Source organism: Centruroides vittatus, unplaced genomic scaffold, assembly GCF_030686945.1.
Source record: "Centruroides vittatus isolate TY-2023 unplaced genomic scaffold, ASM3068694v2 contig_3077, whole genome shotgun sequence".
In the NCBI taxonomy this organism is placed as follows: domain Eukaryota; kingdom Metazoa; phylum Arthropoda; class Arachnida; order Scorpiones; family Buthidae; genus Centruroides; species Centruroides vittatus.
The window spans coordinates 197,066-224,391 of record NW_027121979.1 but is presented as its reverse complement, the minus strand read 5'-3'; the positions used below and the strand labels follow the sequence as shown (position 1 = coordinate 224,391).

Genomic DNA, 27,326 nt, shown 5'->3' with positions numbered 1-27,326 from the left:
CCAAAATTTAATAGCATCAATTTCCCTAATAAACAAACTCCCCTGCAAAATTTCAGAAATTTTCGACAAAAAGCACAGGAGTCATTAAGCTTCAAACAGGGTGAGCACAATTGTGCCACCACACTAACATCCATACATATAGAAAAATAATCCGAATTTGTTTGCAGTTCTCGACGCATCAAGGTCCCCCGAGTACAAAAATGTAAAAAACTGGAGAGCCATTTTTTGACCGATCGACACACTTTCCCTCTGTTATATACAACAGAGCTGGGAAAATAAAAGAAACTTACTGTTAATTCAGACGTTAATTAATATTTACCAGGACATCGAGCGAATTTGTCGTATCGCGATATAACTGAACCGGAACTGGAAAGAAAGAAGCGATCCATGTATCTGTTGGACACGGAAGACGAACTTTGCACTTGCTCCAAAGAAGAGGCCATTCCTTGTACCTATATATGTGGCTAGAGCATATGACACCACGGGCAAGCTTAAATTTGGCGCCTTTTGAATAAGCCTTTCATCAGTTACAAATTTAGAAAAATATAAAATCACTTTTTATTAATATAATAAGCGTCACTGCATGATAAATGGTTGTAGTGAGATGGGAGTCCATCTCCATCCTCAGTCCCTTATAAAAAATTATTGAAAGTAAAATTTAATCACCCTCACCAGTACCTGTATACAGTAAGGGCGCTCATCTCCCAACATTTTAAAAAATTTACCATCCTTCCCACCTCCGAAACATCATAAACATAACCAAATGTAGAATTTAAATTAATCATGATTTGTGCGTGTGTAAATGCACTTTAGTAATATAACGGGGATGTCCCCATCCCCATAATTCCAAATGACCAATTTCTCGAAAACTCCAAACGCGAAAAATATTACCAATACAAGCATTAAAGTACTGTACATTTAAGTCATTTCCATTACCGATACTAATTACATAAAAGTATTGTTAATAATAATCAATTTAATTGTTAGAATCTAAACCATTTAAAACCCATTGTATGATCTAGATTCTTGCAGTTTAACTGGAGCAAATTCACCAAGGATGATTTTAAAAGGAGTGTTTATTGTTACCTGTTTTATACTAGTAGCAGGATACAGTTTGCATTCATTCGTTGTCCGAAGTAAGTACAACATTTCCATAATAATTCTGGATAAAGAAAGGTTCTGACACATAAATTCTCGCCATTAGCTCAACCCGAGTGCGCAAGACTTTTCCAAAGAGGCAGAGTCGGATTTTTGGGTTGCCTTAAGCTTAAAGTAGAAAACCACTTTTCAAAAACATTTTGCTCCGAAGAGAATGATTCGTGGATGTCTTGCTTGATAACACACGATTTCAGCAAGCGAGACTGTAATTTAATGAACGAATTTATGCAAGACTACTTCCCGGATGGTTAATGATTCGATTTGTGATTTCTAAAGTTACTTCAAGCAGATTAGTTAATTAAATTAAATTACTTTTCTAGAAAGTTCCATCATGCAAAGAATATACGACCGCATTTGCTGTAAATCAAAACCGAAATGGGGATTACGAGCATTTTTCGAGTATCTTGGCAATCTTCCCCTCGATGTCCAGAAATATAGTCGATATACAATCTCAAAACATATATCTGGATTTATATGCCCAATAATTGGCGGCATACCATTTAATGGTTACGCATTCTTGGGTGTAATAGCCACAATTTTCATGTTGCTAATTGCAAAATTCATTCACCGATGGTGGTGTTGGAAGAAGTCTCAGAAAAGGAAGAGAAAGTTATATGCGTATTAACCCGACTTTACAAAATTTCAAAACAGAATAATGAACTGAACAGAATAATTCAAAATTTACTAAGATATGCAATCGTTTAATGTTGAAAGTATTTTTTGAACGTTTACCATTCAAAATTAAATCATTTTAACCATCAAAATATTAATAAAGTATGATTACATATTTTTCTAATCAACTTTTATCTGTTCAAGTAATTGCAATTAATTTTTATACTTATAGTTTTATGTAGGTATGAATATATTCTGGAGCTAAGGAAGTTCGCGCTCTCTATCAAGGACAATTGCTGTCTGAAGTCATGTTCTCCAGGACCATCGAGAGCTTATATGGGCTCGGGGTAGAGTGGACAGATCCATTTAGCCTTTTATAAGTCTCCTAACGATCGTGTTTGTGTATTCATAAATAAATATATTGGTTTTCTTTATTTTTTGTGTATTCAGTATACTATATTGAACAAATGGTTATGCTGCCCGCTGTGAAAAAAGTTTGGTGACCCCTGGTTTAGATCGAAATACCTCCATGCTATAAGAGAACAATAGACTAAGAACAACTTTAATATGGTCAATATGGTTTTGGTTTTATAGTAACACATTTTCGGCTGTCACCTTACACATGGACTACCTCCTTTTCTCTAATAAACTACGGGTGGTTTTTGAGATTGCGACCCAAGCACACGGGTCGTATTTCAAGTGGATTTCCTGGATATTTTTGGTGAACTCTGGGACAGTAAAAATTTCGCGGAGTCAAACCATATTTTACTCGTGCTACGTGCGCCAGTTTTTGCTGGTGGATGTCAGCTAGTGGAAAGCACGAATATATCTACAGTACATGCATATATATATATAGCTATATATCTAGCTAACTGTAACTGTACTACATAGGCCTATATGTGTGCGTTTGTTTGTGTAGATATAAAGTTGTAGGTAAAATATGTACGTATCTATATATATAATCGAGATGAGTTGATGATGATGATGATGATGATGATAATAATAATAATAATAATAATCAGCGCAGAGCCCAAATGGTTAGGAGTTGAAAGTTGAAATTTGGTACACAGTTAGGGTACGTCAAGAGAATGCACAATAGCGGCCGGATGGCCGAGCGGTCAAGGTTAGCAGCCTACCGCCCTGGGGGACCCGGGATCGAATCCGGACGGGTCGAGAAATCCCCAGGAATTTATCGGGGGTGGTCCGTCCCGATATGTCGGTCCCCGTCCCTCACCACCCGGCCACCCCGTTGTGGGCCTGGCCGAACCCATAATGGGCTTGCTATAAGAGGCCCTCTTAGTGCCCACTGGGCGAAAAGAGTTACAAAAAAAAAAAAAAAGAATGCACACTAAGAAGGGATTTTTCGAAATTCTTCCCCACGGGGGAAAGAGACAGGAATAAGTCTTAACACTTCCATCAACAATGGAAGTGTTACGTAACAATGGAATTGTTAAGAGTGCAAGACGCAGATGCAGTTTTTTTCGTTTTTGCGGGAAATCGAACATATTTTTAGACCCATCTAAAAATTCTCTAATTAGTCTGGAAACAGGGGAACCCAATTCTTGCATTCTGTGAAAATGGGTAAGGTTGACTATAATGTAATAATCTTAATCTTCACTATCGTTAATTTTGCCCGAGCAACGCCGGGCCCACCCGCTAGTACGTATATATTTTTATTAAGTACTAAACTTCAGTATAAAAAACAATTATATAATTCTATTTAACTATGGAATAGTGATTACTATTTCATATTTACGCAAGTAAACTTTCTAAAATTAAATATAAAAATTTGTTTTTAGTATCTTTTTATTCTTACAGTTTTATTAAAATTTAGTGTTCGTACTGTATGCTAATGTGATAATTTTCGTGTATTTGTAATTATCTTCTTTTTGTAAATTTTGCCCGATGTCAATTTTTGAACATATCCTGTACAAAAAAGCATGTTTTACAAAACGTGTTTGGAAATTGCTTTTCTTGTTAACAATGTAATCAAAAAATAGAGAAAAGATTAACAACAGTTTATTTCTTTAAAGCGACTTTGTCCATTTTCACAGCGAATGGTCCACCAGTTGGCTCGAAACTGGATAGCCACTAAACACTGGTAATTGGTCGCCAGTCGAGCCTCACTAACAGACTGGTCACTCGGAGTTTCCCTGGCTTTCTTTACGTATATAACATCTGAATAGAAGTCAATTTCACAAGAAAAGTACTTCCCCAGCAAATTGTCCACTCATTGTGTTGTGACATCGCATTAAATTAAACCACACTAAAATAACAGCTCTCAACCGGTCTGTGGAGATAAACCTATCCATCTATCTTTGCTAACAACAAAAATAATAGGAATTCCCTTAATTATTCTAGAAATATTTTAATCACTAGGTTTAATAACTACAGCGTGTCGCAGGAAGAATTAAAAAATTAAAACGACAAATTTTAAAATTTACAAAAAATAATTAAATGCACTTCTGTGCATTAACAATTAATATAAGAAGATTGCATCATCAAGATATTATCTCTCTCTATAATACAATATAGAGATAAAAATCATCTTTTGTAAATAATTTCAACAGGAAGCTAGAAAATTCCCTCCACATACTGGAGTGATTGCTCCATTGTTTTTCTGTAATTACCTTGCTTTTTTTGTTTTAAACTTGCACAACAATTTCTAAACATCTCTAATTAGATAAAACATTTTTTAAAAGAAATAATAATACAATCTCTCTCTGTCATAGAATAAGAAGAGAGATTTTCCTTTACCAAAGCCATGTCATTTTCGCAAGTCAACAGTAGTGTCTAGTATCGAAAGTTCTCACGGTTTTGAAAGAAGACAGCATTGATACTATCTTATCCTTATGCTGAATAAATAATTTATAATTAAGTATTAATGTTTAATGACGGATTACTTGCAGTCATCGTTGTTGACCGTTAAATGATTAATAAAAGGGAAAAAAGTAACTTACGCGAGTACTCGCGCGGTAAATTTAATGTCATGATAATATTTGTCATGAATAAATTAGTCATGATAATATTATTATATTATCATGACTAATATGTAAATCAAATGTAAAAAACAGCGGCAAGGCATTTATTATACTTGCCCCTTCCGAAACAGTCCATTTACATAATTCTTTTTCTAATTAGACGGTTCATTTTTCTAAATGGAAGTTCAGGATTGGGACACCGTCAACTGGCTACTGCCAACTGGGCTACAAAATTAGAGATCAATAATAGACAAAATACAAAATCTTTTATTGTCTTCATTCTTTTCTATTGATCTACTACCCAGGAAATTTAAATAATATTTTTAAGAAACGAGTTTAAATTAACAAATATACATAAAAACTATTACGAGAACATATATTTAACAATATGATATTTTTACCACATTTCCCTTATTCAAGTACAATATTTTTATTAATTAATATGACGATTTTAGTCTCTGTAATCCAAATTCTTGGTAGACAAATCTCACAGCAATCTTTGATATATTTTGAACAATATTTTTGTTTCAGGCCCATTTACGCCAAGCATGGCTGCACCTACTTTAATATTCTATTTATATATACGTTTTATCTTCGTTGTTCATCTTATATTTACTTACTTATTTATTTATTTATATCAAACTTTAATAAATCATCTTATATTTATTTATATATATTGCCGAGAAGTTTGTTAAATCAACCCTTTTCGCTGTAATAATAGAATAGACAGCAGGAAAATTTTTTTATCCTTTTACATTTATCGAATAATGAGTAGTTAGATAAATGATTTCTTATAGTGCATTTCTAGTATAGTTTACATTAATTTTTCATGGTTTTCCTAGAAATACTTTCAGGAAGTCAACAATTACATAAAATTAAAAATATAATACATTATACATTAAAACAAATAGTATAAAACTTCTTGAAAAGAATTTATTTTCGAAGATCTGCCTTTCTTTGATGTGCTTTGTTAAACAATCCTGACATACAATAATTAACGATGCTAACCTACGTTGTTCCAAAATATTTCCTTTTCTATGTCGGAGATAACTCGTACCTCCTAACTTTAACCATATTTATATTTATTTATATATATTTTACTAATATTTACAAAATAATAATAATAATAATAATAACCAAATCATATGCTTGCTAAGCGTGGAAAAACTTTAAAGTTTCTGTCGCCCAAATGATGGTAGCCCAATTAAAACTAGGTAAAAAAATTCAGCAACGAGTTGCTTAGCTTTCCCGGCGACGTTTGGTGGCGCCATCTGTTATCACATTTTATTATTAAAAAAATTGTTATATTTTTAACTATTATAAAATAACAAAAAGCTTAATTTTGAGGGCAGGGAAGAGTTTTAAAAAACATTGTAAATACTAATAACGAGTAAAATCGTCACTAACTTCGACCCCCTTTATCTCCTCACCCCTCGAGCTTTAACCAACAAAATTTAATAGCATCAATTCCCCTAATAAACAAACACCCCTGTAAACTTTCAGAAATTTTCGACAAAAAGCACAGGAGTCATTAAGCTTCAAACAGGCTGAGCATAATTGTGCCCCCTCTACACACACTAACATTCATACATACAGAAATTACCCCCGATATTTTTTTTCGCATTTCTCAATGTTTCAAGGTGATCTAAGTTTAAAAATGTAAAAATCTTTTTTGACCGATCGCCATACTTTTCCTCTGTTATATACAACAGCCGAAAAAGTAAAAATCCTTTTTTAAATTTTGTAATAAATTGCTATACGTTGAGGGTCGAAGTGAAATACTCGATTATACGTAACGTATCTCGTAGCTGTAAGAGTATCCGTATAGCGTGGTTATAAACTCCGTATCGTATCCGTATGTCCGTACCGTATTCCGTAAAAAAACTTTGGAACGATCAAATTTTTACGGTAGTGATACGGAGAATTGACCAACTGCACATTGCACAGTCGATGTACAATCGGAAGTTGTGCCGGAAGCAACCGACGAAACTTTCACAAATTGGTTAAAACGTAACTTTTGCCCGACAATGATGCTTCTGAATAATATAAAATTTTAAGATAAGAATTACTTTAGTCATAAAAAAAATAAAGAAAAATAATAAAATGAATAAATAATTATAGTGTTAGATCTGGCAGTAACTACCGATGATTTTGCGCATGCTCACGATGGACTGCTTTGTAAATCGTAAAAAAGTTTGTTCCTTTACGGATACGGAAAAGGCCTTACGGTAGTTTATAACTACAGTAGAGCATCAATTATCCGACTTAATTAGGGACTGGGTTGGTCGGATAACCGAAAAGTATGAAAAAATACATTATTAGTATAGTTGTATTAGGCCTGGTTTAAATACTAGCCTGCCTTTCATGGTCGAGCCAGTGCTGCCAGCTAAAACAAGCAAAAATTTAACAAAAATAATATTAAAGTAGCCAAGATATAACCAAATATTGTAGCGCCATATCACTAGCGGACCTTTGAATTTGCCGACTAGAACGCGGTCGGTTAATCGGGGATCGGATAATCGATGCTCTACTGTATTGCTATAGATATCCAGTGTAGCAAACATTTACGAATATGGATACGGTTACGTTACGGAGTTTATAACTCGACCCTTACGTATTAACGCATAATAGACTGAGTTTATATACCATTAAATTAATTCTAATTTAAAACTCTAATTTCTAAGTCATTTAAACCAATGATTAATTCATTTTAATAAATTATAATTTCCTTATAATCATTCTTAAATCTTAAATTTACAATGGCTGGAATAATGTATAAAAAGACTGGTGACATTTTCAAGGGCATTTAAATAATGCAGTCATTATTTCTAACAAAAAACATTTAAAAGATCAAATGATATACTCTTTTTAAAGAAAAATATTTTAAATAAACAGCTTTTCCTGTTATGTCTACAAATTTTTTTAAACTCGTTTTATTGTCTAATTAAAAAACATTAATTCTACAAATTCAAAAAGGTTTAGTTTCTTATTTAAAAACCGGTTTTGTTGAAAACCGGCTACAAAGTATTATAATTTCCGGTTTTTACAGCGCTAGTTTGTGTATAGCCTACAGTATTTTCTTAAAGGTATGATTTTTAATCACTATAAAATGTAGGCGTATTACTTTATATATATATATATATATATACAGGGTTTAGACGGCCGGATGACCGAACAGTTAAGGTGGCAGTATACTGCTCTACAAACCCGTATTCAAATTTTAACGAAAAAACTTCCAGAAATTTTTGGAGGTGGTCCGTCTGGATATATCAGGACTAGTGATGTAACGAATAGTATATTTGGCCTCAGCCGAATACCGAATATTCGGCTAGGAGCTTGGCTGAATACCGAATATTCGGCCAAGAGCGTGGCCGAATGGTCGAATATTCGGCCAAACTATTCGGCTTGATTAATGCACGTACGAAAATTGGCGCGCAAACCGCATTATCGCGCACCCTGCTCTCTATTGGCCCGCTGTCACTACGATTTTTTCTTCCAGTAGCTCTAAATTATTTTAATTAATTAATTAAATTATAATTATTAAAGTTAATATGAGATGGAGCCTAACATCTACCTCTAGTCCCAAACTGGTTTGTAATTTATGTAATAGCCGTAAATAGCCCGATATGGTTCGACAGTTATTGGTATTTAAATGTAAGTTATAACTTTTAAGTTATTTTATTTGCAATCGATCTTTTTAACTTTTTAATTAAGCACTAAAATTTTGTTTTTACTACGTATTTGTATACTGAATAGTACCCTAAAGATATACTTTAGTGGGGACATATGGTCTAGTTTTTCCCTAGTTGTGGAACAGTTCAAATATATTATTGAGGGTTTTTATTTGTGAAGTTTTGTGACATTTTGTTGCCATTGCTTTTGTCAATATTTTTAAAATTTAACATGATTTTAAAATTTAACATGAAAAATTGAACATGATGAGAATTTAACATGATTTTCAAATGTTATCTTTTGTATATAATGAGAAATGCTCATTCTTTGCTTTATATATAAAATAAATTATATATTAGTTACTCATCTTCTAGAAATAGATAAATAATTCTTTCATTAAATACGATACGTTTCAATAAAACGTTTCGTAAATCATTTTAAAATATCTTAAAAAATATAAAAATATACGCGAATACGAATATAACATTAATGCCGGATACATTCTAACCTACACGCCATCAATTCCATAAGATATCGGGCTAGATAAAGGCTATAATAATATTTAATTACGAAATAATTTAATACTAGAGTTAGATGCTATTTCTTATTAACTTTAATAATTATAATTTAATGTTCAGCATTAATAAAAGTTACCAAAATGATTAATTTACTATGTTATTGTAATTTCTTACTCCTGTTTTTAAGTATTCGGTATTCGGCCGAATAGTGATTTAAATATTCGGTATTCGGCCGAATAGCGAAAAATAGGCCGAATAGGCCGAATACCGGATAGTAACCGAATATTCGTTACATCACTAATCAGGACCCGTCTCTCACCACCCGTTTGGTTCCGTTGTGGGTCTGGCCGAATTTATAATGGGCATGCTAAAAAAAAAAAGTCTTCTTAGTGCCCAAATGGCGGAAAACAGTTTTAAATATTTTAAAAATATACAGTGAAACCTGGTTAATTTGTTTCCAATCATTACAATTATAATAATGAAACAATTTTTAAAATGTCAAATCTATTACGAGAACATATATTTAATTAACAATATGATATTTTTACATTTTCCTCATTCAAGTACAGTATTTTTGTTTCAGGTCCATTTACGCCAAGCATGACTGCACCTACTTTATTATGTTTTATCTTCGTTGTTTATCTTTTATTTATTTATATTGTCGAGAAATTTGTTAAATCAGGGGTGTCAAACTTAAACTGCTTAAGTGCCATTTTTTTTTTTTTTTTTTTTTTTTTTGTTTCGAGTACGACAGCGGGTCAGATGTTTTTAACTTTTGTAGCCAAAAATTTTCTAAAAAGTAGCTGACTCAAAAAATTCCTTTTTAATAACCCGAGATTTCACAATAAAATAATTAAAAAAACATCATTTGTACTTTTCCAGCAATAACTTTAATCATATAACAAACAATTTCGGCCACTTTACAGGCCTGAAGCAGGTCTGTAAACTGATCCGGAAATAAGGATCGCAAGAATCAAAATACAAGCATAAACTAATTTATTAATACAGTGGGTGATCGGTTAACGAACAAATCGGATAACGCACACTTTCGCGAAAGATTTTTATGTTCGAACAACGAACACATGTTCGGATAACGAACACTTCACAAAACACTTGAAAAAATGCTCAGAGTTTTAAAATTTTACTACTCAGGCACCTTATACCTCTGAGAAATTATTAATTTAATATTGGACGTTTTCCACCTGACCTGGGGAACAGGTGGAAAACGTTTGCAATATTAAATTAATAATTTCTCAGAGGTATAAGGTGCCTGAGTAGTAAAACTTCACAGAACATACAGAAAAAGAAGCGACGTAAATAATGAATATCGATTGGTCTTTCCTTCTCTTTGGGCAACAATTCGAAAATTTTCGGAACGCGGGAGACGTCGACGTCGACGCTCTACCCGGTATATACTGATCGGATAGGATTCCTCCGAACTTTGAGACTCTCCCCTGTAATTCTAGCCTTTTATTTTTCTGATAGAAACAATTCTTTTATAGTATTCGGGGGTGGGCATTCGTTCAGTTTTGCGTCGGTTTTTATTTTCGAAAAGTGAGAGTATAATAGCAAAGGTAGAGAGTGGGCAGATGTCTGATGTTGCTAGGCAGTATGGCTAGTACGGGTCTACAGTAGGCCGCAGTTCAATCTTATCTAAGAAAGATGCAGTATAATCAAGAAGACTCCAGCAGCTTAAGGAATAACAAAAAACACATCTGAGAAATAAGGAACATTAAAGAGCTCGTAACGGAACCTAAAACTGATCTGACGACAGAAGAACGCTAAGAACTCTTGAATGAAGAACACAAAGAAACTCGGCGAGATACGCTTTCTTCTGAAAAATTTGACTGCTGGAGTAAGGGACTACGTTTCATTCAACTTATGAAGAATCGGGCCTATCATCCTGGAATAAAAATGTGAAGTCCCAAAAACGGGTTAACATTAATTATTTATATTAGAAAATTGTTAAAACGAATGTAGAAAATCGTCCATTATTAAAAGGGACAAAAGCCGATCAAAGATCGTATTAGACGCGTTAGTCATTTGAAACCGCGACGCATGAAAAAAAAGGAGAAAGATGTCGAAAGGCAAAAAGAGCCTAATGTAAAATAAAACGCAATAATTGTAATGAGTAATGATTGTAGACGAATGTCCTCCAGTATAGATGGACCTTTGACAAGTCGCTCGTATACAAAATTTAGATCATTAAAATTAGGAAAAAGGGAAAAGTTAATTATAAAAAGGAACTTCATATCAAAGCATTGAATTTCAAAAATCTCAGACTAGACAACAATAGGGAAAATATGAGCGCAAGTTTCAAAGTTCCATCAATTCTTTCCAACCTGAGTAAACGGAGGGTGTCAAGTAGATTTGTCGAGGTGGTTCTTTCTCGTGACTCGAACAGGGGTCGTTTTTCGCTTGGAAACAAGCGAGGGACCAATCGAGAAGAGAGAAAGGAAGGACGTGGAGCCAATCAACATGAACAATACGAAAAAGGGAGATGGAAGTAATCGCCGAATTGGAAGGACAAGAGACTTTTCCGAGAGGTTTCAAGGAAACAAGAGGTGTTCCAAGGTGTCCATCGAAAGGTCCGCCGACGCCAACCGACGAGTCGCTGCACCAGCCGCTGCCCCGGGGCCTTCTATCGAGCGACGATAGGAAACACATCGGCACAACAACGTTCGAACGTTCACCATTTGTAACGATCTGTGTATAGTGTGAGTTGTTTTATATTTAAATAAACGGGTTTCTTTGTGAGACACTTATTGTCTGTGTCATCCTCCCTCACACCCACACGCGAACGACCCTAGACTATCCTGTCGCGGAGATTAACGATCCCCCCCTAAGGCGGCGAACATTAAAAAAAAAAAAAAAAAAAAAACATTCGAAGTTGATACGAGTTCCTTCGAGTAAAGTTATCGTTGTGGTTTTTCCAGCCTTAATTCTAACTATAAAACAAACTTATAACGTGCTGTCTCTTGCTTGTCGGAACAATTTTAGGAAAATACTCACAACAGAAAATGAATTGGTACCTTTAAAATATGACAATATATTTGAGAAAGTTCCTTCCGTTGCTACTAGGCTTGCCTTATATTTCGCACGTTTCGAATGATTTTTAATGTCCGAACGCCTACCATGAGTTATTGGAAGTTCTGGAAAGCACAGTTCATATTTTACTTTGTCAATATGATCATTCATCAGTAAACACACAGTTTCTTTTTGTCATTTTGGATATTACATTAGTTTACAGTACAAAATCGTAAATGCCGACTAGCAATTTGAACACAGATAAGTTAGGACATTTGCAACAATTACGTGGTCAGTGTAAGCTTCAGTGTTGACAACTGTAATTGAAACAAATATAAATACAAATAATAAAATAAAAATACCTGAATGAAAAAATAAAACGGCCATATGATATAAATTTGGTGGAAAACATCTAGGCAACATTAAAAGTACTGTACTTAGATCTCGATACAAAATATTTAGATTGGAAACAGTGAGTATAACAGAGGGGATATTTTAGTTGCCAAATCGCTATTTTTACCAGAGACTGTACTATTTTTACTTCTTGTATATTTGACACTTTTAAAAGTTTACCAAATAACCGGAACAAATTGACAAATTGTCAGGGATGCAGGGACCACATCATCAAATCTGGACAGTCCCGAACAAAGCGGGACGTCTGGTAAGCTTAGTTTTCAGTAACTTTATTACGCCACATGAAAGACTTATAAAGGTCACAAGGCTGTTCTTTACATCATTTCTTTTTGTTAGGCTAGATTTTTTTATATTTCTCACAAAGAATTTGCGTAACCAGCACATTTTACTTGTTTTGCTAATGAGGAAACATTTCCTGCTATGCATTCCACATATTCATGACATAGTGATAGTGAGGAATATGGATATTCAAAAACAGGGTGGTGATCAAATGCAACATTTCAGTCGAAACCTATGAGACTTTGAGTGGAATGATGCATTTTGTTTACGGCTATGAAGAGTGCAGTTCTTCCAGTCAACCAATAGGCTTAACCCTTTGTCCCTTGCATTATCAGATAATGTAAACCTATATTTAACAAATTAAATTAATAATAATCATCCACAACAAGCTTGAAGACCAAGAAAATTAAAATATTAAAGTTAAAGGTGTTCACGTAGGTAGTCTTCCCAATACAAAGTCTATGCAATTTTTCAGCTGGTTCCTCATTTATTAAATCTAACTTTCCCAATAATTTATTTCTGGCCACTAGGCTGATCAATCTGAGCAACCAAGCATTTTCTATAATATAAGCTATGGTATTATTGCGGTTATATTCGTTTACGAATAGAGGAAAAGGAAATTCTAGATGAAGCTGTCTTATGCCTCTTGTCAGCAGAAATGATAAAATTGATTCTGCCCTCCGACCCTGTCAGTCAAAAGAACCAAAATGGCCAATGGCATTTTTATCTTGTTCTGTTTAGTAGCAACACCGTTGGCATCCTGGTGGATGTTGTTTCATCACAGCTCAGTTTTAGGGCTTTAGTGCCATCATGGCTTTGGCCACTCTATCTATTCTATCTCGTTGGCACAGGGCCTTTTTATCATACCCATCGTGTGTTTGGTATGCTCGCAATGGAAGCGGCCATAAACTCGTAAAATAGACTGTTATAATACAAAATTATATATTTGTATATAAAGATTGATTATAGATTGTTTGACATCTAATAAATCATAAAAATAATTAAATTATTTGTAAATCAGGAAAAAACGAAAACTATAATAATACGAAAGTTAATAATGCGACACTTTCACAATAAATTGAGATTATTGTGAAAGTGTCAAAACAAGATTGTCTTATTACTACAGTATTTATAAACAATTTATTATTGTTTTTTTTAACTCCTTCCGCCCTGTGGGCACTAAGAGGGCCTCTTTTAGAAGGCCCATTATGGGTTCGGCCAGGCCCACAATGGGGCGACCGGGTGGTGAGGATGGGGCTCGACATATCCGAACGGACCACCCCCCGAAAAATTCCTGGGGATTATTCGACCCGTTCGGATTCGATCCCGGGCCCCCCCTGAGCGGTAGGCTGTTACCTTGATCGCTCGGCCATCCGGCCGTCTAATTATTGTTTATAAAATTATACTAAAATTATTATCAAGGAATGTAATTATAAAACGCATTTTATTAATATTTAATTATTAAAAGACGTTTACGAAATGTAATGATTATGAACTTAATAATTCTTTTTCCTTGTTCATTTTATTTTACAGGATAAATTGAATAAATTATTTTAATTAAAATGTCAAATTTATTTTCAAAATTTTTAATTGATATATTAGAAGAATTTATCAAAACAAATATTATTCCTGGTTTGATATAATCAAATATTTTCATTACAGATTTTATGCTCGAGTGAACTTTAAGTCGGGGATGTGCATGACCTTCCTCAACGAACAATTCATGATTACCCAAGAATAAAGACAATAGAAATAGAAATATTTTAAAAATCTTCGAAAATCCTTTAAGGAAACAAACGTATATTTTAACAAAGAAATGCTATGTTTACATTAAATTTTAATGGATTTATTTTATACGTATTAAACTATAATTCAATTATATTATTAACACATTAACGTATAATCAATTTTTTACTTTATATAAAAAATATACGCCTATATTCAATTATAATTAGTATTTTTATCAATTAATTCGATGCTAAATTAATTAATAAGAAAATATTTTTTTTTGTTGGGGATTTCCTTTAAGTTACAGCGTGTTCCAATCACGTTTTGTAATACTTTGTGACGTATTAGACCAGTCACGTGTACCATGTTACACTTGTAAAATGAGTTTTGTATTGTAAAGTTCGGAACGGATAAGATTTTATCTGTTTAAAGAAAGACATTTTCTTTAAGAATGTCGCAAGTTTTAAGCAAAATGATGTTGAGGAATTCGGGTGTGGTTGGTGTTTCTCTATTACTTGCATATTGGATGTCAAGGGCAAGTTTAAAACTCAGGGAAAAAAGGTAAATAAAAAATATCATCTTATCTCCTTTAAAATCCAGTTTTCTGCAAGGAAATGGTTCAATGTTACTGAAATTAACATAAATATTTTAGTGTAAAATAAGTAAAAATAAATATATTATTGGGAATATGGATTCATTATTATAATCTATAATATATATATATATATATATATATATATAAATTAGAAAGGAACTTCATATTATATTCCTTATTATCATTTACTGTATTATAGAATTGTGATGCAAAATTGGACCTAGGTAAATTTCTAGGTAAAAATAATAAAACATAATAATGGGATGTATATTACAAATATGCAATATAATAATAAAATATGTGTATTACAAATATGAAATAGACATTCACTGTAGAAAAATTAAGAAACTAAATAATACACTTGTAAAATTGTTTTCTTTATTATTATGTATGGAATAGAAAAGAAGGTAATTAATTTAATTTTTCACGCCGATTTTAAATAATCAAGTTTGTTGTGCAATAAAACTATGATTCTAGAATGCTGCTTTACCTAAATAGTTTATCTTTCAGTATTATAAGTTTAATAATAATGAGTTGAGAATACAAATTAGAAATTAACTTGCTTAAAAATTTTATTAATCTTTTTTATTTCTTTTAATATTATTTTTAGGATTTTTTAGAACAAATTTTGGATATAATCATTTAAAATGATAAACTAAACTGCACTGGAGACCACTGGGATGTGTAAAATACTTTTATATCACACTGGTTATGGGTTCTAAGAGTGCAGTAAAATGATAAATGTTATGGAGATGAAAAAATACTGCAAAATTATTGAAATATTTATGCTTTTATTAAAACTTTATTGAAATTTCAATAAAATTAATAATTTTATTATTTAAACACACATATACATATATATATGTATGTATGTATATGTATAATTTTGTTTGTGTATGAAATAGGTCAAAGATATTTATGATTTTTGTGTGTTTATAAACATGAAAATTAGGCTACTTTAAATATTTATTTGAAAAGTATACTGACAATTTCTTCAAATAAGGTTTTCTTAAATTTTTAACATTATAACAATTATAGGTGGAATAACAACACAATATACAATGTATTTAAACTGAATTTATAAACTCTGCTGAGTATATATATTGGAGTTAGATATTAAGATTAATTTTGTAAATATCAAAATTATCTGAAGTTCTACTAAAATTATTGTATTGATTTGAGATGAACTAATGTGTTAACAGAATGTAATTACATTCTGTTAACACATTAGTTCATCTCAAATCAATACAATATTTAATTTAATGTGTAAAGCATACATTAATCCCTGTACCAGTCTGGATTTAATTGCTAATACCATGGATGAAAACTTTTGGATATAAATAATATATATATATATATATATAAAATCTTTTTCCAGTACTTATTTGATTTTTTTCTTAGATTATTTATTTATGAAGGTAAGTGGGTCTGGGTCTCCTGGATCCTTTTCTGTTCATGTTACTGTCAAAGGATATTTAAGTGTTCAAATTGATATTGTAATTTAAACAAGACTTTATTTTCTACTAGCAAATGAGCTTGGTGTTGCTCGAGCAAATGATTTGGATGATTTGGTAAATATTGTACGTTTGGAAATTGAGTTATTACTATCAAAAACAAAAAAAAATTTATTTAAAATAGTACAGTAGAGCCATTCTTCAGGTTAAGCCTTAATCCTCTCCCTCTCCCCCCACAGGGGAATTTCCAAAAATCTCTTCTTAGTGTGCGTTTTCATGACATACTCTGTGTACCAAATTTCATCTCTTTAGGTTCAGCGGTTTGCTCTGGGTGAGGATGAATCAGTCAGTCAGGACATGTAATTTTATATATATAGATTAAACGTACTCTACTGGTTAGAGACCATCTGTATGCAAATAAAAATTTAAAAAGAAAAACAAATTTAGGAGACACCTTTTGAAATGTTTTGCTCCAAATTTTCCTTTACATTTGTTTTTGTAAGGTTATACACTCTTTTTTAAATCTCTCGGTTGCTTTCCACTTGAGAAGAATCTAATAAATAGTAGCATAGCTGAAGTGTAACCCTATGGCAAGGGGTGGCAAACTTTTTGAGTCTGTGTGATACATAGTAAGCTTTAAAGACGTGTGCGCCAAAGTTTTAAACTTTGAATAAAAATATATAAATAAATTAAATGAATATGTTTTAATTAGAATAAATGTAAAAAATCTGATTGAAAAAAGGATGATCATGTGATAAACCAAAAAGATGATAAATCGAAATAATACGATACATTATGTGCCAGATGATTTCTTCTTACGTGCTAGTTTGGGCACGCATGCCATAGATTTGCCACTCCTTCCCTATGGTATTAACAATGTATATTAAAACAGGAGTCTCCAACCTACAGTATCTAAAGCATATTTATCTTGCCCATGTAGCTTGTTTTCACTAATACATTAGTTCAAAGAACTTAAATTTTTGAAAAGTCAACTAGAATTAATAGACCTTGCTACAAATGATTTTTGTAAAAATCTGTTTACAGAAGGGAGGTGTTAAATTTTTGGAAATCTCTGTCAGAAGAGAATTTTAAGTCTTAAAATATTTGCACAGAGACTATTTATTTCTGCTTCTAAGCTTGCAAACAAACCTTTTTAAAAATGAAATACATAATATCAAAATATTGAACATTGTTGTCCAATAAATATATAAAGGAGATTTTAATATTGGGTAACACATAATTTATCCCAGTTTTGATGACATTCTTTCAAAAAATCAGTTGCAAATTTTACATTGATTTACATTTGTTGTTATTCAGAAAAAAAAAATTTTAATTTTAACATCTGACTATATCTTCTGTGCCTGTCCTTCAAATTTGTTTTTAACAACTTACATGACCCTCCTTAGAAATAGGTTGGAGATTTCTGTTATAAATAAATGTTTCACAAACTAATTGAAATGGCAGAGACTGATAATATTTTTTCAGTTTACTAAAGATTAATACCATTTTTTTCTATATTACTGCATTATTATGTTGGATACCTACATAGGCTGTTGCATCATATTTAGGTTCATATATATATACTGCACTCTGAAATGACATGTCATGTTTTTAAACACTTGCAGACATCTTCCTACTGGTTCCAGGAGGTAAGTTTATTGGAAAAACCAGTATAGAAGGTGTCTGTGAGCACTTATATTATCTTTTAGCTTTTATGGCTTTAGCTAATTATGGTTTTTGAAAACAAACTATATTTTTGTACATATGAGCCTGCTCTTGTAGATGAGGCAAAATCAGTATTGTACTTCATGAATTTTCTAAACACTTTTATAAGATTGAAAGCAACTTTTTATTGTGGCTTTTTAAATTTTTAATAGTAGTTACCACATAGAAGTCACTGAATAGTTACTATTCAGTACATTTATTGGGTTGGCCAAAAAGTTCATTTGGTTTTTTCCATAAGATGGCTCTAGCAACACTTAGTTGTTTCTTAACTTCATTCAAAACAATTTTATTAAATTGTATTGTGACAACTGTCATATCAGTGTTGATAAAGTTCTCTTAAAATTCCAACTGGTAAATTTTTGTTTTGCGATTTTAGTATTGAAGATGGAAGAATGCAAGCAACATTTTTGGCATATGCTTTATTATTTCAAGAATTATAAAAATGCAACTAAAACACAAAAGATGTTGTGAGTGATCAAATGTGTTGAAAGTGGTTTGTGAAGTTTTGTACTGGAAATTTCTCACTGGACAATGCTCCACAGTCAGGTAGATCAGTTGAAGTTGCTAGTGATCAAATTGAGACATTAATTGAGAACAATCAACATTATATCAAGTGGAAGATTGCCAACATACTGAAAATATCCAAATCAGGCATTGAAAATCATTTACAGTGGCTTGGTTATGTAAATTGCTTTGATTTTTTTTTTTTTTTTTTTTTTTTTTTGTTCCACATAAGTTAATAAGTGAAAAAAACCTTCTTGACTGTATTTCTACATGTGATTCTCTACTTAATTGTAACAAAAACATTCCATTTTTAAAACAAATTGTGATGGGCAGATGAAAAGTGGATACTTTACAATAATGTGGAACAGAAGAGATTGTGGGGCAAGTGAAATGGACCAACACAACCACACCAAAGGCTGGCTTCATGCAAAGAAGGTGATGTGTATATGGCGAGACTGGAAGGGAGTCTTTTATTATGAGCTTCCAGAAAACCAAATGATTAATTATGATAAGAACTACTTTTCAGTTATGTCACCTGAAAACAGCACTAGACTAAAAGTATCTAGAATTAATCAATAGAAAACTTATAATCTTCCTTCAGGATAACACAAGACTGCATGTTTTTGTTTTTTTTTTTTTTTTGATGACCAGACAAAATGTTACATCTTGGTTGGTAAGTTCTTATCCATTTGCCATATTCACTGGACATTGTATCTTTGGATTTTCATTTATTTTACACTTTACAAAATTCTCTTAATGGAAAAAATTTCAATTTCCCGGAAGACTATAAAGTGCACCTGGAACAGTTCTTTGCTAAAAAGATAGTTTTGGGAAGATGAAATTATGATGTTGGCTGAAAGATGGAAGATGATAGTGGAACAAAACAGTGAATACAATTTTCAATAAGTTATTGGATAAAATGAAAAATATGTCTTTTATTTTTATTTAAAAATTGAATGAGCTTTTTGGTCAACCCAATGCATTTAATTTACATTGACACAGCAATGCAGTGTTCTTATAAGCCAAAACAAGTTTGCACACAAGAGCATGTTCTTATATTCAAAGTATGTTCTTATAAGTGAAGCAGGACATGTTTTGAAAACAAGTAATTTTCACATATAAGAGCTTGTTCTTATATGCATGGAAGTACAGTGATACTTCATACATGTTTCCTTACTTAAAAACTTTGCAGATTGGCACCATCCAAGAATTACCATTTCTTCAAGCAGCATTGCCTTAAAGTGTACATCAATACATAACCTTGTATTTTCAGTCTTTTAACTATACAAAAAAAAATAAAATATATATATGTTTAGGAGGCTAAACTTTATTAGGATTAAATCAGAAGTATAGTCATAAATTAAAAGGTGCCAGGTGCTAATTAGCACCCTGAGTTTAAATCGCCACTATCTGTGGAGGCATTGATTTCTAAACTTTTTCGAACCTCCTCCTTGGTTCCATAAAGTTATACTCAATGCCCCCAACTGTACTCCAACACCCCTAACTCATTTTCCCTTGTTGAGAAAGGCTTGGAAATATTCTTAGAAAAACTTTTTTTGAAATCTACACTTTGTCCTTACTGTATATAGTTCTCCACATTTGGAAACCATTAAATGCATTGTTTCTTCTTACTCATTTTAAAAGAAGAATGGGAAAGGTTGTCAGTGAATCCAAACCTTTGTCTATGGCCACTGTTCAGAATCCTGTCACCAGTTCCTCTGCCGCTTACTTGCTTCTTTTCTCTCTGCCAGATTTATTCATTGCCCACTTTGGGAACCACTGGTCTATAGCATTTTGTATGGGCAAAGTGCAACTTTGTGGTGCAATATCTGCAAATTAGCTAAAATGTGCCAAAAAAGACCTATATATTTGTAATCAGTGCAACAAAATTGTGCAAGAAGTAATTTTCTCAGTTTTTTAGTTTAGGAACATAGTTAGTTTAGTTTTGGAACCTAGATGTTCACAAATTTCAAGGGCTTTGCCCTGCTTAAAAAAGTACCAGAGCAGCACCCTGGTACATTTTTTTTTGTGCCATTTTTTTTTTCTTTTGATGATGATCATAATGTTTATTTGTCATAATGATTTTGTTTATGGATGTTTACTTTAATGTTTTTAATGAGGAAAAACATTTAATTCTAGTTAAGTTTAAACTCCTGAAGATTGTTAACTAATATTTTCTCTGTATAGTTTTAATATGAATTTCTTAAATATCTCTCAAAGGTTTGTTTATTTCTAGTCTTTTCTTGTAGAGAAAAACCACTAATTTTAAACACTCTAAATCAAGAATTGGAGAAATATCCTAAATTTCAAATTTTTACAAATTTTGCTATTTAGGAGACAAGTTTTAAATTACCATATCTTTAAATACATATGTATATACATATATTTAAATAATAACATTGAAATTATCATTATTTTGGTATTGTAATATATCCTTTGTAGTTATATAAACCAAATATTATAATCTAATATGATAGAAGGGTTAGAAATACAAAATAATCTAATAATGTTATATGTTTGTCCTTAGTTTTTGCCTAGGCAAAGCCAGGCTTACATGCTAGTTATATATATTTCATTAAGTTTACATTGAATAAAAGTACTTTTTAAAAAAATGTTATATATATTTAATATGTAATCATTTAAACTTATTTAAGTAAAATTTGTGTAATCAGTATTATATTGATTACACAAATTTTGATTTCTATGAATTTCTATGGGTAATATAAATTCATTTCCTTGCAATTTTTTTAAAACATCATGCTTACTTGTTAGAGCAAGAATCTTAGAAAATATTCATATGTAATTATTAATTGTTAATAGAGTATAATTTTTAAAAAATAAATCTGAAAATATATTTTAAAGAAAATATATTAAGTATAATAAAAAAATTATTTGATTTTTTTTTTTAATTTTTAAAAATATTTTTCTAAATTCAAATCAATTTGTATCATAACTATTTTTATGAGAATATTTTTTTAAAGAAAATTTATTAACATTGCATTATCTTTTTGGTATTGTATTCAAAATAATCATTTTAAAAATATCTTTGGATTAAATTTTAAAAACTTAATACTAATACAGTAGAGCAGTGATTCTCAAACTTTTTTGATTCACCGGGCGCCCCTTTGTCTATAAAGTTATACTCAATGCCCCCTAACCCATTTTCTCTTGTGTGAGAAAGGATTGGAAATATTCTTAGGAAAACTTTTCTATGAATCTCACACTTTGTGCCTTTACTGTACATTGTTCTCAACATCTGGAAACCATTAAACGCAATGTTTCCTCTTATCCGTTTAACAGAGGAAAGGGAACGGCTGTCAGTGACCCCAACTTTTGCCTTTGGTCACCGTTCAGTACCCTGCCTCCAGCGCCCCCCTGGATTTACTCATCGCCCACAAGGGGGCGTTATTGCCCACTTTGAGAAACGCTGCAGTAGAGCATTGATTATCCGACTCAATTGGGGACTGGGGTTGGTCAGATAACTGAAAAAACGGAAAACCGAAAAGTACGAAAAAATGCATTATTAGTATAGTATATTAGTATATCCCATGTAATTAGTATATTAGTATATCGCTATTAACCTACTTCGCATTGAATTTTCATTGATGTTAAACCTAACAAAATTTTTTAAAAATAACAATCGTCGCTATTGTATCGTTAAAAATTATTTCTTTATTTTGCACAAAATAAAGAAAAAATAAAGACAAAATAAAAAATTAAGCCTGGTTTAAATACTGGCCTCCCTTTCATGGTTGAGCCAATGTTGCCAGCTAAAACATGCAAACATTTAACAAAAATAATATTAAAGTAGCCAAGACATAGCCAAATATTGTAGCGCCAAATCACTATCGGACACTTGAATTTGCCGACTAGAACGCGGTTGGTTAACCGATGTGACGGTTGATCGGGGGTCGGATAATCGATGCTCTACTGTATTTGAAATAGCTGAATATTGTATTTTATAAATTTGGTCTGATATTTAATAAGTGATATTTCATAGTTTTCCTATGACAATTGCAGAAATAACTGTTTTCCATTATATAATGAATTACAAAACTTTTCAAGTTTATTTTATTTATTTCAGTTATTATTTTATTTATAGTTTATATTTATTTATAGCACATATATTTATTTATAGTTGTAATATAAAAATATATGAATGAAATAAATATTAATATAAATTATTTGATTTCTTATGCCACTTTCTCATTTAGTCTATTTCGTTAGTACGATAACTTCTGTTTAATTGAATATAACTTGTTTCTTTTTTCTTTATGTACTAATAAAATTTGTTATTGAACAGTCTTTTATATGATTTGATAAAAAAACTTTATAGATGATTGGTATTCAAATTTTATATCAAAGAATATGTTGCAATTAGCAGTTTAAAATAAAAAAGTGATGATAAACTTTATAGAAAATTGGTGTTAAAATATTATACAAAAAAATTCAAAGAAGTTTGTTAACAGAGAGACAGACTAAAAACCTTTCACAGTGTTGTATACGATAGAGAACCAACTACAGTGTTACTAGAAGTCGTTATTGTGAAGTTTGTTTAAAAGTTGTGATGGAAACTGAAGGTGGCCTGATTACAGCCAAAAATATTTTTCAGTAAGATAAAAAGTTTTGGTTTCCATAAGAAGCAATTATTTAAGATTTTAAGTAATAATGTTATAATATTTATTATATACTGTATAAATAAATATTATTTGTATGAAGGTAGATAACTGGTGACAAGTCTTTAATAATTGTTGGCTACCCTTAATATCATATTAGATGATATAACAAAGTTGCCAACTGCTTTTTAGATAGACAATCTACAAAAATCATACTTTGTTCATGTTACTGCTTTTGCATATTAGTAGTTGTCCAATTTTTCTGTGATTCTGGCCAATTTATTGGTGTTGTAGCATGCACATTCACAAAAACATTCAAATGCAAGTCAAGTGGAGATTGTATCTAATAATGCTCTATGAAACCCAGTGGGGCATAATATCCATATTAGGTAATCACAAAAAATTACTGGGGATCCAACTCAAAGACTCACAAGGGGAGGGCACCTGGGAAATTCACTTTTCACGACCTGGGAAATTCACTTTGGGATGAGACTTTGTATATAGGTAGTACTCCTTCAGGATGTTCAATCCTCAAAACAAGAAAGCGCAATGGCCAGCCAATTTTAAGAAAAAGGCCTTTAAAAATTTGAGCTCAGCTTATGTACTAATAAGTTTCGCTAGGTCAGCAGCTGCTGAGCAGCTCAGTCGACATCGTTCTTGGCTACCGCCAAGTCGTTCAAGGTTCAAATCTCGGTCTCGATTAGTATTTTTTTTTTCTTTCTAAAAATTTTTTAAAATAAGTATTTTGAATATATATAAATATTAAAATTTTATTATAATAAATAATTTCATTTAAAAAAATGTTTAACACATATTACATGTCATTTTAATTATAATAATACAAAATAATTAATAATCATATCATCATCAACTATTGGTAAACTGATAGTATCTTCATTCACAGACATTTTACTGTAAAATATTGAAACTATTTGTATTATAGTGTGATATATTACGGAACACTATTATCTCTTCAAAATCCAAAAGTAAACTGACACTCCAAATATCAGGTTAGTCCATAAGTCCATGCTCATTTTTATGACCTTGAGAAAAATCTTGTTTTGCTGTTGAAAATGTCAGTCTAATGTGATACTTTTCACACTGAAGTGTTAAATTGGATCTCATTTATATAATACTGTTGGAATTGGAAACATTTTAGTTGTTTATTTTTGTTAAAATGGAAGTAAAGGATGAATATAAAAGACATGTTTTATACTTTTTATTTTTAAGTGGTGAGAATTAATAATAGTAGTAACCTTCGAAAAATTTGATACAATAGAATAATAAATGAAAACTGTTGTTTCATAACTAATTATTTATAACTATTATTATTAATTATTTTGTATTATTATAATTAAAATGACATGTAATATGTGTTAAACATTTTTTAAAATGAAATTATTTATTATAATAAAATTTTAATATTTATATATATTCAAAATACTTATTTTAAAAAATTTTTAGAAAGAAAAAAAAAATACTAATCGAGACCAAGATTTGAACCCTGAACGACTTGGCGGTAGCCAAGAACGATGTCGACTGAGCTGCTCAGCAGCTGCTGACCTAGCGAAACTTATTAGTACATAAGCTGAGCTTGAATTTTTAAAGGCCTTTTTCTTAAAATTGGCTGGCCATTGCGCTTTCTTGTTTTGAGGATTGAACATCCTAAAGGAGTACTACCTATATACCAAGTCTCATCCCAAAGTGAATTTCCCAGGTCATGCCCTCCTCTTGTCAGTTATCTGCCTGTTTCTGTGGGCTCCACAGAAGCAGTCAGTTATCTTAATCTCCTCAGCCATTTTGCCATCAAAACCAGTATTATATCTTTGAGATCTAATTGGAAGATTGACTAGAATACTTCAAAAAAAGGAGGAAGCTGCTATTTTGTAGTCACATCATAGCTGACTATATGGTATATTTTGTTGTGTGTCAATAGTTTTTGTTTGATATCAACTTTTGTTTTTTGGTATCATTTTTTTTTTCGTGTAGTAAGTTTGATGTCTTGGTATAACTTATGTAAAGTTTTAAAAATTTTTTCAAATCATGATTAATGTTGATGTTAAAATTGAAGGCTAAGTCTGTTTTTTGACAGACTTAATCCTCAGTTTTAACTTCAATGTATGTGAAATTGTTTAAACCTATGCTTTAGCAATTTATTTCAGTTTATATTGATTAAATCTTGATTAACTAATTGTAAAATTACTCAGTGTGTGTTTCTTTATCAAAATAATGAATTGCATATTTAATAATAATTTTCATAGGTAACTTGACAATTATATTTTATTAATTTTGTATTTTATTTAATAATATTACATATCGTACAATAAACTAATTAACTAGTAACATATATTATCCATAAAAAAATTTAACCACTCAGCAGCGAGGGACGTATATATATATGTCGAGGGCGATCGTGTGGTAGTGGTGAGGGACATATATATACGTTAAATTCTTTTGGGGGTATCACCAGAATCTAGCCAAAAACTACCGCAAAAAAAAAATTCACATAAAAAATGAATTATGTAACAATAAAAAAAGACTTTTCTTTACTAGACATAACTGTTTACAAATACTTTTTCTGAAACGGAAATGAGAAAAATTGCGTGAAAAAAGTACTTTAAAAATTTTTCGGGTATATTCTCCACTACTAAGGGGTAGAACCATACCTGACTCTCCCACTGCTGAAAGGTTAAGATATGTGAGATTCCTAAAATCGAGTCAAAAAATTCTTAACAAAAACAAATTATTTTTGTTAAGAATTTTGTATATTATTGTAAATTTTAAAATTTTTAGTTTTAAAATAAATTCAGAGTAATTTAAATCATGTATTAATAATAAATTTAAACTTGTGAAAAATGAAATATAAAATTATTATTTAGTATTTTTAAAATTTAAAAGTTCTAGTACATATAAATTTTGTTTATAATTTAGAAAGGAACCAGTAGATGAAGTTTCCTGTGCTTATAATCAGGTACGTATTTATTATATTAAAAATATATACACCAAACTCCCAATTATTCATGCTAATTATTGTATTGATGTGCACAGAAAACTGGAAAACACAGATAATCCAAAATGGCCATCTAACTACAAAAAACTATTCAGAGATTTTAAATGAACAGTATATATATAATAGCTCAACTATATTATAACACAATGCAAGTGTGTGTCCAAAGTTTCATAATCTCAGATGCATATTTAGTCAATTAACATAAAATGCAGATTTCATCCATATTCAAAAATATCTAGAAATTTAAATTTTATATTTCTATGTATAATTCTTACATTTTCTTCAACTTACTGTATTTTAATTTTGGGAGTAGATTTTTTTTTCAAATCTGATGGTTATAGTGTACAAGTATGGATTTTTTTTTCATGTGTTTTATCGAAAAGCTGAATGCTGCTTATGATACTTTGTCATTTTACAGTAATTCTAAGACCCCTAGGTTTGTAATCTAATATTGATTCTGTTTCTTCGTGGGAGGCCCCCAACATTCTTCTGGCCCAGGATCCCTTAGATTCTAAAGACGGCACTGGTTCAAGTGAAATTATATTTATATGAAAATATATAAACTGTACTGTACCTTGCATATTTTATATAAAGCATTCCATAAACATAATACATATTAGAATCCAAAAGTCTGAGGTCTTGGCCTAAAGTTCTTGCCTTGAATAATTTAAAACACGAACACATAACCATCTTCAAACTAATCCACTTGGGTGACAATACACTTTTCCAGAGCTTATACAACTTCTGCAAGCATTGCTTAAGCCATTTTTTTCAACCATCCATAATGCCTCCTGTGATTCTGCTTTTACTTCATTTGATGGCTTGAAACGATGTCAAAACAATCTCAGGTCTTTTATCATGGATGACTCATGTAAATGCTACGTACAGGTAGCCCTCAGTTTACGCCACAGTTCCATTCCTACAAAAGCCGGCCCAAATCGAATTGGCATGAAATGAACCCATATTTACAGTGAGGTGTACAGTTAGGTTCTACATAAGTGAAAAATAAGCAAATAATTTTGTTTATTAATAC

General features: G+C 31.2%; 1 protein-coding gene and 1 long non-coding RNA gene across 2 annotated transcripts in view; both read left to right on the top strand.

Annotated features, from left to right (window-relative positions):
- The first annotated feature begins 1,008 nt into the window (after positions 1 to 1,008).
- On the top strand, positions 1,009 to 1,902 carry LOC136973050 (uncharacterized). Its single transcript, XR_010880434.1, has 3 exons — positions 1,009 to 1,136; positions 1,205 to 1,405; positions 1,479 to 1,902. It is a non-coding gene; the product is annotated as an uncharacterized lncRNA (long non-coding RNA).
- Positions 1,903 to 14,737: 12,835 nt separating this feature from the next.
- Positions 14,738 to 27,326, top strand: part of Abcd3 (ATP binding cassette subfamily D member Pmp70) — a 44,242-nt gene continuing 31,653 nt past the window's right edge. The window contains exons 1-2 of the mRNA XM_067267720.1: positions 14,738 to 14,950; positions 26,215 to 26,254. Of these exons, the coding sequence (XP_067123821.1) occupies positions 14,841 to 14,950; positions 26,215 to 26,254 (150 nt within the window). The 5' untranslated portion in view covers positions 14,738 to 14,840. The remainder of the gene's footprint in view (positions 14,951 to 26,214; positions 26,255 to 27,326) is intronic.